The sequence below is a fragment of the Pygoscelis adeliae genome, unplaced genomic scaffold (assembly GCF_000699105.1).
Source record: "Pygoscelis adeliae isolate BGI_AS28 unplaced genomic scaffold, ASM69910v1 Scaffold10, whole genome shotgun sequence".
NCBI classification, from domain to species: domain Eukaryota; kingdom Metazoa; phylum Chordata; class Aves; order Sphenisciformes; family Spheniscidae; genus Pygoscelis; species Pygoscelis adeliae.
In genome coordinates, this window is record NW_008824053.1 from 10,247,654 (window position 1) to 10,263,486 (window position 15,833).

Genomic DNA, 15,833 nt, shown 5'->3' on the forward strand with positions numbered 1-15,833 from the left:
TGTGAAATCAAGTGGAAGTCAGTGAAAGAGGGAGAGCTGACAAGAGCCGACAAGAGCAAGGTTACAAGCCATTGGCAACAGCAGAGCTTTGCATTCGGTTTGTATGCCGAGTGGTGCGTACCAGGAAGAACACCAAAAGAAAAATTTTAAGGCAAAATAGGTTATAGTTTCTTGCTCTCTGACAGTGGGGAGGGCTGCAGCAAGGAGAGTGGCTCTTGGAGGCCTGCTGTTCGGGTCCACGCAGTGTTACAGGGGTAACACTGTTTTGCCCCTGACAGGGCAGTTCACTTTGTCCCCAGAGATTCGGGGAATCTGTAGGGCAGCTGCAGCTATTGCTATCCAGTTTTGGAAAGAGGAAGACCGTGGCTTGTAAGTGGGTTTAAATGATAGTGAGTTTGTTCCCAGTTCTACGTGTCACCTCTGAGGTTCAGCTTCCTGGATTTAGATGTTTTAAGGTAGTATCTTTGTTCTAGCTTTAGTATTTGTCTAATGAGAGACACCTTTCGTCATCTGAGGTATAATGTTTCATGCAATAATTACTCCAACAGATTACTTCAAAGAAATTAGAGATTTAGTATTTGTGAGGCAAAAGGAAAAATAATACTCTAACTGAAATCTTCTTTATTCACAAGCCAAATGTAACCCAGTAATTCACACTGTGAGGCTCCATATACAGCACTAGCATTGTCCGGCCCCTTGGTTTGCAGGGACTCGCCATGCACGTGTACTTCACCAAAAAACTGCCAAGTGTAACTCTGCTCTTTTCAAGGGGACAATTTTGTACTCGTGGAGCTCTTTTCACATCCCAGCTTCAGTGGGATCCAGGATCTCCGAGATCAGCGATGATCTTGGAACAGCGGAAGGCAGAGATTTGTGCAGGCGCAATCTTTCTGGCTAGTATGGCTGGTGTTGTAGTACCCGGTAGTGTAACTTCTCGATTTCAGAAATTTGGTCATGTTGTTTCAAGCCGTTGTTGCCTGGTTTGTGGTCTGTTGCCTTAGGAGGGGCAGCTCCTTCAGCCTCTTGCAGGACTACAAGAGGCAAAACAGAACACAACCCCTCCAGCCTTAGCTGGTCTCTTCTTCATTGAAAGCATGCTGCTGTAGACTGATTTTTTTTGGATAAACTTCGCCCTCCTTCCTCCCACCCCGAATGAAAAAACAGCAGCTTGATAGAACAGCGGCAAATGCACATTAATATCAAACAGAATTTTCACTACCGTTTTCATATTAACACGGGATGTCAGAATGTAAAGTTAGCAAGATCTGCACATGGGACCGTTCTTGCTGTTAAAGGCTTCAGGCTGGAACGGAGCCCAAAATTTTTAAAAGAAATGCAACATTTCCAGCTCAAATATTAATTACATGCTATATAGAATCATATTTTCCAACAAATTTTATAAATAAAAAGCTAGGCCTTTCAAACCATCAGCAATATTAATTTTTGATTTGAAAGATTATGAAAGATAAACAACCACATAACTGTGAATTAGAAAAATACTAGCCTAGGTTGCATAAAAACCTCCATTAAATAAATACCATAAGTTTTCACTATGAAAATTCAGTGGCATTGTACTTTAAAAAACCATAATGAATTAACCATCCCGTCAATGATACTCAAGTTGTTTTTCACAAATCACGTACACATACAGGAAGTCAGATGGCCAGAAGAGGCTATATACTGATTAATACACAGTTCGACAGAAAGTACTCTTGATACGCTCTGCTCCTTCATCCTAACTTCCTGACTGTTGCTGCAGTTATCAGCTGCAAATGCTGTTGCCCTTCTCCTCTAGGTTGCCTTGCTGTCCCAGAAGGCCCAACACCCCGAAGGCTGACGCAGTGGGTGACTGTGATTGCGGTCCTGTGCGTTCATCCCTCAGACCACCGGTTTAATCTCAGGGTGATTTACAGTGAGCGGTTCTGGTTTCCAGTCTGGTTGGAAAAAGTGAATATTGAATGTCCGTGCCCAGTTCTCAAACACTCGTTTCTCTGTGATGAAACGATGGTGACTGCCCTTTCGTCCCCGCTCGTGTGAAATGTACATTGTGCATTCATCAGGTCCCAAAGGTTCATAATAATGATAAGGTACTGAAAGATGATTAGGATCCCTGTGGAAGAAAGAAAACAGATGGAAGCCCGAGATGTTCTTCTTTACTGATTGAAAAGATGCTATCTTTAATAAGCTGATGGGCTCAAATCCACTTTTTCTCCCGGTTAAACCAAATTTCTAGGTAGCTGTATTTTTCTTGCATATTTAATACATCAGAATGGGGCAAAGGTGTTTTCTTTGCTCTTTCTATTGCTCTCCTTTAATCCCCTCCTCCCAGATATATGAAGGACAGCAGTAGCTCAAAAACAAGGGAGAGTGCTGCAGGGCTGTGTTACTACTCTGAAATTTGAAGCAAACTGCTTAAAAGAGATTTCTATCTAAATTGTGATTTGTAAAAAGCCTTGCAGAGGTATTTACTGAGCTGGGGGAAGAAAAGGAAGGGGAAGATAGAGGGGAGGTGGTTATCTGTGTCACATCAGCTCAGCTGAACATTCCCAGCATGGGGCACGAGGTTCTGAGTGCACAACTTCCATGAGCCTATCTGCAGGCCAGGTCAGTGATACAGTCTGTTGTTGCTGGGTTTATAATCAAACATCTGATGCACAAATGAGTTCTTTTTGATTTTACAATGGCAACTTTCGTGTATCTAAGCTATAAATTAAAACCGTTCACCCATAGTATCCTTCTGACCTTGTGAGCCCATCGGCATTCACCAGCAGGAGATGCAGTACTCACGAGGTAACGCACAGGATATGCTAAAGACCAATTAGATATTTAGGATAGAGTTCATTTTAGCAGTTCTAACCTCACTGTTTTGATGTTACATTCTGTAAAAGACACATTTGTATTATACTTCTAATAAGCCAGAGTGATTCATTCTCCTTTTGTTTTATTCTCTACATTAAATGTACCCACTATGTTTTTACTTTGGGCACAGGCATTTTGGGCTGACAAGAACTCATACAACCGTCTCTGTCATAAATTCAAAGAGAGAGAGCTGTCCCAGACAGAATAACCCAGTTGTACCCATCTCCACAGTTGCTACCAACAAACTATTTTGTAGTGGCAGAAAAGTTAATCCAAATACTACCATTTAGTGAAGCCTTGGAACTGCTCCATGTTAAAGCCTGAGCTGAACAGGACCCTAGTAAAGAGCAAGAAATCTCATGCAGATTCAGGGCTGTCAGCTCTAATACAGAGTTGATTATTTTCATTTTGAAGAGCTAATATTTAAGCTCACTTTCAACTGAATGCATCCACAATCTGTCAGTATTCTGTCCTGGTCGCTATTTTTACTGTGTAATTCTGTCACCGACGCAATTCTCTAATTTTCCTTATTTTACTATTATCCATATTGTATATGCAGTGGTAATGTATGATATTGCTGCTGCTTTCCATTTGTACCTTAGATTAACGTTTTAATTCAATCAATCTAGCTTCCTGGTAACACAACGCGGTGATCAATCTTACAAGACCAGAATAACAATAAAATTACATTTCTAGAATAAGACGGATTCTAAATTTACTTCATATATTCTCACCGGAACACATAAGAGAGTGAAAAGAAATCCTTCAATACCTCACCTACAGAAAACATATTTGTAATGTAAAAAACACCCTTCATATAGAAATTTATTACTTTTTTTTTCAGCTACAACTATTAGATCTCAATCTTCAATTAATTTTTCACATACTTTTTTGAGACATTGGACCTCATTATAATCTCTTAAATGAATCATTTGTATGGTTACTGTAAATCTAACAGGATACATTTTAATGTGATTTATTTTTTCTTAAGAACTACTAAACAAATAGGCGTCTGCCTCTCATTTAGACTGCTCTTCCTTTCTGCACTGAAGCTGGCTTTTACTCCTGTGTTCTCGAGGGCAAGCCTATATTGCTTGGTGGGTATTTACTGCTTTAAAAGTTAGGATTAGTAAAGTTGAAACCATATCTCCAACAGACTTTGAACAAATGCAGTCACAGTGGAAATAAGTTAACTGCTCAGGGCCCAGTACTGCAAAGTGAGCTGCAAGGCTGCTGGCCCCGATACCTCCGGGTAGATTTGGTTGGGGTCCTCCCTCCGCCGCCCCACCCCACCCCTTTTTTTATGAAGGCCTGAATTGGGTTTGCAGAACATGAACTGGAAGAGCAAAAAGCAGGAAATTGACTGCTGTATGTCTCTTCCCTATTCCTTTGCTGTACGCTGAAATTAGCAATGGATGATAGTGATAACTGGAATCGGATTTCTCACAGAGCATCTACAGGAACGCTGGTCATTTCTTTCTCCACACAAACCCCAAAGTATACAGGTACAGGGGGCAGGTGGATCAGATGGAGAGAGGAAGGAGAGAAGGCTTGATAGTGGTCCTCTTTCTTCTCCCTCACTCTGCTAACTTAGTATTTACCTAGGTTTACACTCTTCTTTTACCTCTTTGAAGCAACATTTTGAAGCCTGTACCTCCCAGTAACTGCTCTATCTCTTACGTTACCAGTATTCTACCAGTGGATATTTTAGCAATGGATTTCCCTTTTGAAGACAGGGATTCTCCATTACAGCAAAGGCTCTGAAGCTAACACCAGAGTATCCTAAGTGGATGCCCTTAGCTCCAGGCTGTAATGGGTCACTATATTTTGTGCAACGTCCCCTCAGAAACATCTGCTGCACAGGGCCTGGCAGGCGAGAGAGGCAGAGGAGCGCAGTCCAGGCACCCTGCTGGGTTCAGGCATCCCCTGATGGGTGCTGTCAAGGCTTGTATGCAGGTCTACCGGCTGAACGGGAGGTGAATTCAATGCAAAAATGAAAACGCTGGTGGCTTTGGACCTCTCCAAGACTACTCTGCAGCTGACTGAGGCTTTGAGGCTAAATTCCAAATGTCATATTTTGGATTTAGGAACTCTGAAAGGCAGTTAGGTACCTAGGAGGTTTTGTCTGAAGTCCTTCTCCTTTCATGGGAGTTCTGGATTCCCCTAGATTGCATGCTAGTAAGGTTTGGATTTGAACTCTGGCTTGAGTAACTACACCATAACCCAAATTAACTGTACTGTGTTATCTTCTAACTCTGCAATTAGCTTGTGTCACCAGCAAATGAAATGCATGAGTAATTTCTATACGGAAATTGCTTGCCACCTCATTTATTAACATTAAAACAGATGCTGTTTTATCACTGACTGATACTGGACATTAATCAGTATTTTGTCAGACTTTGCATGCATATTAATATCACAGCTGGGAGGAATCTAGGAAAAGTTCCTCTGTAAAATATACTATACCTCCTGCCTAATAGCCTGCCAGCACAGCAACCGTCTCAGTGCTTGTACCCAATGTCAGTCATCTACTGTTTCCCACAGATGGTATCCACCCACAGTGAAAGCTGAAAGTACAGCAAACGGTGTTTGCCTCAAAAGAAACAAGGCAGAAGAACAAGGCCATCCCATATCACGTTCTGGTCAACCTCTTCCTTTACCAATGAGAGCCGTTATAAATCAACCCACTAAAACTATATGTACTCACACGCTTTGTAAAATAATTCCTATTTTGAAGGGCGAATAAAGTCTCATTCACATGTTGAGTGATGGGCAAGGTGCTGTGCCAGGACTGTGAAGATTTCTGCATAATTTTTTGCATTCTATTCCCAGGATCCCATTTCCTTGACCTCCATACTAGCCCTGTTTTCCAAACCATTTATGCGTTTCATTATGGTTATTAAGGTAATGAGGTGAGATCCAGGCATATGGACCAAAGGGCATGACTATCTCCCATACAGTTTACAAACCTGTGAGCACCCCTTCTTCCATCTAGCCCCTCATAAGCCCCAGGAAACGTAACTAGCAACAATTGTTTCTTTGCACTCGATTTAAAGCAATTGAAAGTGGAGAGAGGGAGGTAAGAAAACACTAGATTTAAAAGCTCTACCCAAAGGAATAAATTAAAGGATTTCAAACGCTTTTTCAGATGATTTTTAGGCAAATCATCACAGATGGGAAATGGCCTGGCAGTCAAATGAGGATTGTTATAGGAAAATGATCTGGCTTGATAATTGGAGCAAAAATTATTCATAGTAGTTAAAATAAGGCTCAGAATTCAGCTTTAAGTTTCTGTGAGTTCCAGAAGGCCCATGAAGACGAGGGCTCTTCTCACCAACACCCTGAGTTTTCCTTGTGTGCATGAGTACCCAGAGATATCTGCAAGGAACCAGCCTCTCACTGCTGCTGATACTCCAGAGACTGGAGTTGTTGCAAACTGCATTAAGGCTTGTCTGTGTCCTTCCCACCGACGCTGCTGAGCAGCCACAAAGAAAAGCAGCAGCATTACTGCAGTGCCTTCAGGAACTGTGGTGCTATCTGTGCACCACAGTCTGGCTGCTGATGTAGGGAGGCAAGAGGAAAATCCTTGGTGTCCCAGTTCAGGAGTGAGTCCTGTGCATACGGCAGGCTGCCAAAGGGAGCTCAGAGAGGGAAATGCTTCCCATCTGGGGTGCTAGTTTGCTCCAGCAAAGGCTAGGATTGGATCCCTGGGCACTGGAAACAATACAGCAAAATGGCTTGTCTTTCTTGTGACAAAAGAATGCGAGGTGCACACACTCTCCACAATCTCTGCAATGTGCGTGGAAGCACAAACTTTCATCTTATTCTAGAATGTGCAAGTCAGATGTATTTAACAGCATGAGAGCAATATCAAAGCCATTAACCCTTGCTACAGCATAAATCTGTAGCAAAGGGATCCGATATTACATATTGCTGTAAAGTACTAGAAATTTATAATAATCAGGTCACCAATTCCAGTTCAGCTATAAAAAAATCAATGTCCAGTGAAAGTAAACAGGAATGAATCTAAAACACGTTGTTGCAATTAATAGTGACAAATCTTTTAGTCTGTACTCCAGACTCCTTCACTAGACTATTTTTCCCGCATGGGTGGGAAGCAATTTGGTTAATGATCTTAAGCTAATAATTTGTAGCAGAATCAACAGTACGATACTCACGATACCTTTGAGATGTCCTTCATGTTACAGATGTGATACTAATTTAGTTCCATGACAGTGATCACCCACACTCATTACTTACTCCACAAATTAATACTTAAAAAATAATGGATATCTGCTGAAGTTGTAAATTTGGTGATATTAACTCTGAATAGAAATAAGAGTATTTTTTAATCTTAATGATTCTTTAGTTGCATAGCAACTGAAGCACCTATACCATCTCACACACACATGAGAGAGGTAGGGTGGGGGGTTTTGTTGTTTTGTTTTTTGTTTTTTCTTTTTCTAATGGTAGATTTGTATTTTGTCTGACTGAAAACCAGGAAATAAGGCTTAAAATTACAGAGTATTTCTTTGTTTCTGCTATTCTATTTTGTTGTCTAATTTCCTTGAAAGGAAGCACTGTTTAACTTCTTAACGAGTGGCTGAACAGCAAACTAAGAAGGTTAACTATATTTATGGCAAGAGGTTCCTTTCATAGATCTTCATGGATAGCTTCTTCCAGGCACGGCAACTACAGTTGTCGCCTTTATCATGTGGGGAATAAACCTGAAGTGAAGACACTTTATATTCTTTTGATTAAGAAATGACCTTTTCCTTTTTTACGACCAGGTAAGTATACCTTTATGGTAAGATTTTTTTATGCAGGCTGTAAGCATTATTACGTCTATCAATGGTAGGATTGATTACAGCCTTTGTTGTGTTACAATTTAGTATTATATCCATTTGATTTCAGTGTATATCAATTCTATGAAAGCTTTCATATGGTCTCGGTGACAATTTTAGCCTCTCTTGGAAACGGTTGGGTTTTTTAAATTAAGTATATGTATCTAAACTAATCTGCCTTTGCCTGAAAAGTTAGGACTGAGCATTGCTTTTCGGTGAATTGCTGTCTTCTGCATTTTTAGATCATCAGTTTATTTAAGAATTCCTTCCATGTGCCACTGGAATACAGCCACTTCTGGAGTGCGACAGACCAGCCACTTACAGAAACTGAAGAAGTGTGTCTTGGCCAACTGAAATGACAGGGTAACTGAAATGCTGTGCTGTGGAAGGTATTTATGTTGTCTGGAATATCTGATCCAGTTGGTTATTTTCCTTGGAGAATTCATGATGAAATCTGGCAGTACATCACAGCATTTATCATCAGTGTTTTGTTATAATTTGTAGAAATTCTTACAAAGTGGAATTTAATGTTGACATTTTATATGGTAATTTCTTCAGGGATTTCTACTATGTGCCCAGGACAAATGCAGATTCCGGAATGGTCTTTTTCAGCGCTCAGAAGAAAATCAGAGCAGTCCTGTTCTTTGATAGATGAGCTAACCTGTCACTGAAGCCTTGCTGCCCTTGCCCCTGAAAGGCATCTTGAATTAGTCAATGAACTAGACTTCAGAGAGATCACTAAATTTGCAACAGAAAATTCAAGCAAGTACTTCTTAGTGAAAGCAATTCGTGAGCAGGTGATGAAACGCGGCACTGATGCCATCGTTCCGGACGGCCAGTACCAGCTCTGTGCATTGCTGGGTCACCTAACAGTGCGAATGGGATCAGGACTAGGTGTGGGCATATAACCACATTTTTCTGAAAGGCCAGAGTACTAGGCCTAGTAATGGATGGACAGGTGATACTGAAGTCAGCATAAAGATTGCTGATGTAAAACAAATTTGTATGAATTTATACTGGATCAGTGCTTTGCATCATGTGGCTAAGGTGATTTTGGTCCAGAACCAGAAGTCCTGAAGACTGTTTCCCTCTATCACTGATCCATAGCAGGAAACCTTTACCAGCACCTTGGGCCTGCGTCCTGAATATGGCTGGAGGCACAACGTAGCAGTAAAATGTACACATGCTGTTACTTTATAAAATACCGTGAAGGGGTCACATAGCTTCCACTGACAGAATTTGTGGTGCTACTTCTACCACTTGTGGCCCACACCCTGCATGACCAAAACGGGTGACTGCAGGACTGATCACCTATTCTGCAGGTCCAAATTCTGGGGGTTTTTTTGGTGGGTATTATTTAGGAAGATAGTTTACTAGAAGGTTGGGACTCATGTGACAGAGATACGACCACCTTAATTTGAGTTGCGTAGAAAGTTCAATTTAGAAACTGGTCACTGTGAGAACTCCCTTCATCTATTAACCGGGGGGGAACTTTAAAAACAAATTAAAAGTAATGTTTTCCAGTACTCCTTTTTTCAGATTAATTTCATGCCAATTATTGCATTACTTTTAGCTGATAAATATTCAGAGACTAAAAGAAACCAACAAGATGGATTAATTCTCCCATACTACAAACAAAATTTTTAAATATTTTATGTAACATAATTAAATGCTGTTTGTTGTTTTCAGAATCAGATCTTGGGACTTGTTAATTAATTGCTTTAAGAAGACTGAAGACATGTTGCAGAGAAAAAAATTTAAAAGATTCAGATATTTATCTGTAACGTTCAACCTTGTTGGCTAGTAACGGTTCCAAAATAAATCCTACCTGCAGAAATCCGGTGGCACCATGCCATAAACATTTATCCTGTCACAGAGCTCTAATGCGATAGTCATTGTGAACCAGCCCGTGCTAAGCCAAGTGTTGGATATCTTCCTGAAAGCAAAAACATAATTAAGTTTCTAGGCTGACAAATAATTCTTGAGATATCTGAAGCAATTTCTGGGCATTTTTTTCATTCTTGTGAAAGGTTATGAAAATTGGGCAACTAAGACTACTTTGCTCATTTATCTTTCAATGATTTTGCTAGTGTCTTCTGTCAGTAGACTAATCTATGCAGAAACTGCCCTTGCTGTAATTGATTTTGGGCACAGCAATGTTAATATTTAGCTGACCTTTTGGTAAGTTTACCTTAAGTGACTGAAACTTCATGTCCTATATTTATATTCTTCTGCTAGTAATCTATACACATCTATAATCACCTAATGGAGCTTACACACTAAGTGCTCAGGAAGAGCACTTCATCCCCCATGATGCAGAGGGCTGCTTAAAATGCTGCCTCCCAGAGCATACAGAGGAGCCTGCCTGCGGGAGCGAGGTCTGGCCTCGAGTGCTTGGTCTAACCATCCTTCCTCCCACCCCGCCCATGATTTGGTTTCTACAAGTTCCCAGCCACTCACTGTGCCTGCTGGCAGGAAACTCTTAGCTGCAGCTATGCCTGTCCCTTAGCCAGCCTGGGAAACCTTCATCCTAGGTGCTAACCCCTCTGCCTGCCCTAAGTCCCGTCCCCGCCTGGTGGGACCTTTGACTATGAGCGACAGTGCTGCAAGGGAGCCCTCGAAGGCAGCTCCTTTCCTGGCCTTCTCTGCAAGCTGGGAGAAATCTTTAAAAGAAGCAGAACTGAGCCCAGCATTATGTGTGCAAAATAGGACATAGCTCCGTGTAAGTGCTCACAGCTGTAAGAGATTTACAAGCTGTGCTTAAATTTTGGTGTATCACAGGTTCTTATCTGCAAAATGGCAACAGTAATATTTCCTCTTTCTAGCATTTGCTTGTCATTGCTGTTTAGTGTGTAAGAGCTGGGTGCCACAATGGTTCTGGTTGCCTAGCGCATGCACTGGAAGTCCCAGTCCTGTGTTAAGTTCCTGCACTGTCCCTATGCCTGGGGAGAGCTGGCAGTCTTGGAACGGGAGAGTCAATGAAATGCCAGTGAGGAGCACGTCTTAAAGGTGTCATAAAGGCATATTTAGGGGCACCCCTACAGGACGAAGTCAGGCACCCCTCTTAGAAATGGAGGCGCATAGTCGAGTATTTGCTCCAGAGAAAACAAGTTCACTCAAAGGTCTCCTTTCAAATACTGTTAAAGAAGGAGAGAGCAGGTCTCCCTAATGGCTCCTCACTCCGCTAGGTAAGTCCTGCAGGAAGAAGTTCAAGCTTGTCATCCGTGTCCCAAAAAGGCCTCAGATGTCTGATGACAGCCTGTCACAGTGACTGGCTCTCCTTTCATCTGTTACTAAAGCTGAGGCACCGCGAGAGCAAGCACAGGCTCTTGGACGGCTCGTGTGCTGCATCAGGTTGTACTAACATGGAACCTACGTTAACCCCATTACACCACACCTACATCTGCCTGACACCTGCAAAATTTTGTGACTCCCAAAAAAAGCACAGCAGAGAACGTGAGGTTCTTATCAGAGCAGTCACCTGGGAATCCCAGGTCCTGACCCCAGTTCCAAGGCCACCTTTTGCAGTTTACCCAGTGATAGCAGAATGCACAACAGTCCTGGAAGCAGGGACCTGAAACCACAACCACCGCTGCAAGCAAGTGCCAGCAATCACTAATATGTAATTCAGCAGGCAAGAGCCCACCATGCAGCTTCCCAAGCTAATGCCGAACAAGTTGGTTCCAAGTAGGTCACCTACAGGGCAGTAGGAGAGAGATGTTTGGAGCACTGTCAGATTGAGGAATGCCTTGTACCAAGGTTTTCCATTTCCTCAGTAAATTAGACTATTGCAAAGAAAAAAAAAGTAGTGGTATCAACACCGGCTGCTTAAAAGGCACTTCTAAACGTAAGGGAATTCTTTAACCAAAAATGCCTGAAGGATGCTGGGGAGCCTAGGTAATTTGTCCTGTCCTTTGTGGGTCACCTGGTAATGTATGAACTCCTGAAACGTACGTTTTTACTGCTCCTAACGTACAGACTTTCAGGCTAAGCTAGCATTTGGAGAATAACATGATTTAAGCATCTCATTAGTTCCAATTATGTGGCCTTATTTATTTTATGAATTTGCACTTAAGTTTGGGGAGGGGTGGTGCAATTTGTCACAATGTCATAGCTGGGTCATAAGCTCAGCAGAGGCCTTCAGGCACTGCAACAATACAAAACAGTAAATAATAATTTTTGGCTCAAAATTATTAGGAAAGGGAAAGCTAGGGAAAAGCCTAAAAAATTTGCTTTCCTGCCACTTGAGAGTTTCTGAGCCTATGAATCGCTAGGAATTCAGGAACACGTTCAGGCTAGGAGTACTTCGGAGCTTGCACAAGGCCACTGTTTTAGATGCCTAAGACCTTCGATTCCAAAACCGAGGGAGCAGTTATAGCTAGACCATGGCTTTGCACAGGTCCGGCAACCTAGCTAGGCTGTCTGCTGGGTTAGTTTTCTTTTTGCTTGCGCACGCTTATGCTGTAATTTAGTGTTTGCAATAAATAGGAGAATAACTGAATTTAAATAAACTAGCTTAAAAGCTAAACAACAAAATAAAGATTTAAAAACTTTCTGAAGTATCACTTTGGTGTCTTTAAATACCACGTCTGTAGGACAGCAATATAGAAACAGGGTTACAGTGTCTTGCCTTTTCATAAAAGATCTGAACAAGAGTCCGACAAAAGAATATTGGTTTTATACCTAATCAGCTGTAATGAAAGAATATGAAGAACTGTCATGTGCTTATTAGGGGAAATTATCAGATATTCTTTTATACGATGAACTAACACACTGTGCTGATAATTCTGTAGTGCACACTAAATTACAGTTAAAGGCCTTTCTGCTCCACCAAAATCTCATTTATAATCTCTATGGAAATACTCTTCCTGCAGTTATTTCATTTATGCTTCCTTTATCTAATTACTATAATATTGGTTCTGAATCATATTTTCTTCATGTACCCTTATTCAATTATAAAGTTATTTTCAAGTACAGTTACTTTATAATACCAAGTATATTGCTCTGCAGCCTTTGTCATTCACCATACTATTTAACTGGCAATGTTTTCTGAAGGTTTCCCTTCATTTCAAAATCAGCTTTTTTTCTAAAAGCACAATACATCCAATTACCTTTTTTTTCATCATTTTCAAGACAGAAATGAATGGTTTGATTATTGCAACCTTGCAATCAGGCTTCTCTCTCCCTCCTTTGTTTTTTCCAGGCACTAATGTCAAGAGCTCAGCAGAAACCTCCCAGGGCACAGCAACATTCTGGGCTGTACAATGTTCTGCTCCTGCCCCCACAGCTACATAAATTTTCTTCCCTTACAGATTCCTTCCTACCCCTGTTTCTTTTCATCTTCCCTCTCTTTTTCTGTGCTGCCTATTCATTTATTTTCATCTCCCGTTGTAATCTTCTTAGTCCTTCAAGTATGCTGTACATGCCCTGTAATCTTCTTAGTCCTTCAATTATGCTGTACATTCCCTCTAAAGGAGCTGTTCATACACAGCAGAGCCTGCAATTTCTTAAAAGCAACAGGACCTGTTCATGAGGCTGAATTTTCCTAGCATCCAAGTGCTCTTGATTCACACTGGGAGTTCAGGGTGCCCATGACTGAGTCCACTACAAATTTGTTATAATGTCATTAATGTCTCAGACGCCTTGAGAATATTTCAGGAGCCAAGACTGAGCCTGGTGCCTGAGCAGAAAAAGAAATGCTTTCATCACATGCACAGCTCTAGGCCTCCTGCTCCAGATGGGTGATGCAGAACCAGAATGAGCAGCTTGCCTGAAATTGCACAGCAAGTGTCAGGAAAGGAGTGGGACTCTAACTCCCCACGGCAGAACTGGCCAGACTGAAGCAGGGGGGGTAAACTGTTCCTCAAAACTGGTGACTGCATGTGGTCTTAAAGAGTAAGCCAGGAAAGGAGGTGGCAGTGTGCATTCCTTGTGTACAGGGTCTGACCCTTAGGGCCGATGGTGGCTCACGTTTCAGTGCAACTACAGCTTTGTTAACTTTCATGCCTTTGTAAATACTGGGCATACAGATAATCCTTTGCACTTTTCTTGAAGGGTTCGAATGCTTAATTCACCTTCTCAATTTGCTCTACTCTGGGTGAACAAACCTGGAAAAGACAGTAACGCATCAGAATTGGCAGGGTATCTCCCCTTGTTACCCTTCCTTCTCGTTCTGGCAGAGGCAGAGCCTCTGGCAGAGACTCAAAAGCACCGATTTGAGGAAGAAGAGGAAAGGACCTTTAATGGTTAAGAAACTGACCAAGTTACCGTGTGCTCTAGTGTTAGTGTGAGTCAATCAAGAACTTCGATACGTAGTTTGATCCACTATAATTGAACAGAGTTCTGTGAGCAAACCACGTGGGGTATGACAGACAAAGGCAGCAAATGCGAAGCAGATACAGTCGCCGTCAGCTAAGACGATATAACAGTTTCCTCTAACACAGGTTCTGCAGCCCAGAAAACAAAGTCTGTGCTCTGGAGTCCTCCCTGCTCACAAGAGGATCGAGCTCAGCTCCAAGCTTTGGTGCATATGTGTAATATTTGTGAAGCTAGAAAATCTCACCGTGAGTTACTGCACAATACGCCTACCTCTTCATTTGTACCTAAGTGGGGACCCTGTTCCATTTTTACAGCAGTGTATTTAATAAGTAAAAAATAGGAGTTCATTAAAAATAAATGTATTTCTTGCTAGGAAGTCTTTGGTTTAAATGCCCATTTTCAAACATTGTATGTGAAAACGCTCAAGTCCTGCAGTGGGTCACTTATTAAAAATTTGATTGGAAGATCAGCCTACAAGTCATAAACAGTCTCATGAAGATGTAACTATCATAACAACTTTCCTTTTCCCAGTTGGAAATACAAGATGAACTGTTCTGAAGCACCTAATGTATGACTAATGTTTATTTGTTTTACAAGAAGCTTTACAGCTGCAGTGTTCCAAGAATGCTTAAATTCAATAAACAGCTGTGATAATTCACTGAATGGTGGCATTTCCTCTATAAGAAAGCATAACCTATCCGCTCTGATTTTTCAGAATCAGTAAAAAAAACTTTCAGGCATATTACCAAAAAGTGAGATTTAAACAGCTCCTGCCTCCTTGGCTGTATAAACAGTACGTCCAGATTCTGGTATTCTAAGTTGATGAGGCAATACTCCATACAAATTATTTTGATGCATATTTTTTCTTATGTTACAAGTGATGTTATTTGGCATGTCATACCATATTACAACTCATGAGGCAGAGAATTTAATGGGGTGATGGTCGCTCTGAGCAGATCTGAAATTGGTATATATAAACTACATTATTTTACTACTGTATGACATCCCCCAAATGTATCCATTGAAGTTCTCACCTGTCTTTCCCAGTTTCCCGTTTAAAAAGGTCATCAAATTGAAGCATCTTGTGGCGAGAAATCATATATGCTTTTAATTGAGGCAGTATCTGATTCATCAGCTGCAGGTTATTATACACCAAGCCTTTACCATCTCTCCTCATGTAGCTGCTAGGACCCCAGAAGATAAACACAGCACCGTGGCTCATATTTAAGAGTTCGTTGCGATTTCGCAAAATCCTCTGAATACTGGAGTGTGCAATGACTCGAAGGCTCGTTTTGTTTCCAACATCTTTTCCATAACCTCGAGTAGGTGCATCATTCATTCGTATTACGCACTCTGTCTCGTCGATTCTGTCACCTTGTTTACTTCCCAGAAGGTGTCCAGAGCTGGTTACCAACGCACAGCTCTTGCAGTGCATTTTTAAAGGCTGCAAAGACATACATACTTCAAAATTAGCTGTAAACATCTTCCGATTCACTATATGATAACTATATTTTACATGTTCACGGCATATTTTACAGCAAAAATCTCAAGAAGACTTTATATAAATCTCACCCAGCAGTCTTCCCAAGTAACTGGGGACACATTACCTGTACTTTTTGTAGATGGGAAAATGAGACATAGGTGTATAGCCCTTGAAGTTCCTCTGTGGAGTTAAGTCCACTGTTTAAATCCTCCTTTCCACTGCTGCATCATACACAGTAATCACAACAGCTTTTATACTATTCCCAGCTGCATAGGATTGTACTTCTTCCACTTGCCATAAATGAGCTATAATTGGAGTATTTTTGATTC

At 41.3% G+C, this 15,833-nt stretch overlaps 1 protein-coding gene across 1 annotated transcript; it reads right to left on the minus strand.

Annotated features, from left to right (window-relative positions):
- Positions 1-563: 563 nt before the first annotated feature.
- On the minus strand, positions 564-15,504 carry ST6GALNAC5 (ST6 (alpha-N-acetyl-neuraminyl-2,3-beta-galactosyl-1,3)-N-acetylgalactosaminide alpha-2,6-sialyltransferase 5). The gene is made up of 3 exons (XM_009333901.1): positions 15,056-15,504; positions 9,532-9,639; positions 564-2,110 (listed from the first exon to the last, which is right to left on the minus strand). The coding sequence occupies exons 1-3, from the start codon at positions 15,502-15,504 to the stop codon at positions 1,879-1,881; spliced, it is 789 nt and encodes a 262-aa protein (XP_009332176.1). The 3' UTR covers positions 564-1,878.
- Between the last annotated feature and the right edge of the window lie 329 nt (positions 15,505-15,833).

What these genes read in the sequence shown, in the direction of transcription:
- ST6GALNAC5 (XM_009333901.1), bottom strand. Translation starts at nt 15,504, where the DNA reads ATGTTTACAGCTAATTTTGAAGTATGTATGTCTTTGCAGCCTTTAAAA. An exon ending in CGGGAAACTGGGAAAGACAG is followed by an intron (nt 9,640 to 15,055) that starts GTGAGAACTTCA and finishes TTTTGCTTTCAG; the next exon opens with GAAGATATCCAACACTTGGC. An exon ending in GTGCCACCGGATTTCTGCAG is followed by an intron (nt 2,111 to 9,531) that starts GTAGGATTTATT and finishes TTTCTTCCACAG; the next exon opens with GGATCCTAATCATCTTTCAG.